This window comes from Guillardia theta (assembly GCF_000315625.1).
Source record: "Guillardia theta CCMP2712 unplaced genomic scaffold GUITHscaffold_287, whole genome shotgun sequence".
Classification (NCBI taxonomy): Eukaryota; class Cryptophyceae; order Pyrenomonadales; family Geminigeraceae; genus Guillardia; species Guillardia theta.
In genome coordinates this window covers 17,022-17,326 of record NW_005434389.1, presented here as the reverse complement: position 1 = coordinate 17,326, position 305 = coordinate 17,022, and the positions used below count along the sequence as shown (strand labels likewise).

Genomic DNA, 305 nt, shown 5'->3' with positions numbered 1-305 from the left:
TCCTGCGTGGGGTCCTGTTTTGGCCTGTGTCAGCGATTTGTTGCCTGGGGATGCGGAGTTTTTTTACCTGTCTGACGGTCGCGAGGGAGAAGTCCAAGGGAGTGGGGTTGAACTCGAGGGCGATGACGGATGCGCCGGAGGGCAGGCGGTATGCGCGAGCCCTTGAGTTTGGGAATGTCCACTGTTTCTTCTTGATGCCGCGGAGCAATGGGGCCGAGTGTATGGTGCCCTCCTCGAGGGCGGCGAGTCCTGCGACTCCGATCAAGCTCTTGGGGAGCATCGTGGGGGGAGAACGGGGGGGTTTT

At 61.0% G+C, this 305-nt stretch overlaps 1 protein-coding gene across 1 annotated transcript in view; it reads right to left on the bottom strand.

Annotated features, from left to right (window-relative positions):
• The window catches only part of GUITHDRAFT_122141 (hypothetical protein), a gene marked incomplete at both ends in the record, with an annotated part of 3,345 nt that extends 3,065 nt beyond the window's left edge, over positions 1-280 (bottom strand). Inside the window, one exon of the mRNA XM_005818601.1 lies at positions 68-280. Coding sequence (XP_005818658.1) covers positions 68-280 — 213 coding nt within the window. The remainder of the gene's footprint in view (positions 1-67) is intronic.
• Between the last annotated feature and the right edge of the window lie 25 nt (positions 281-305).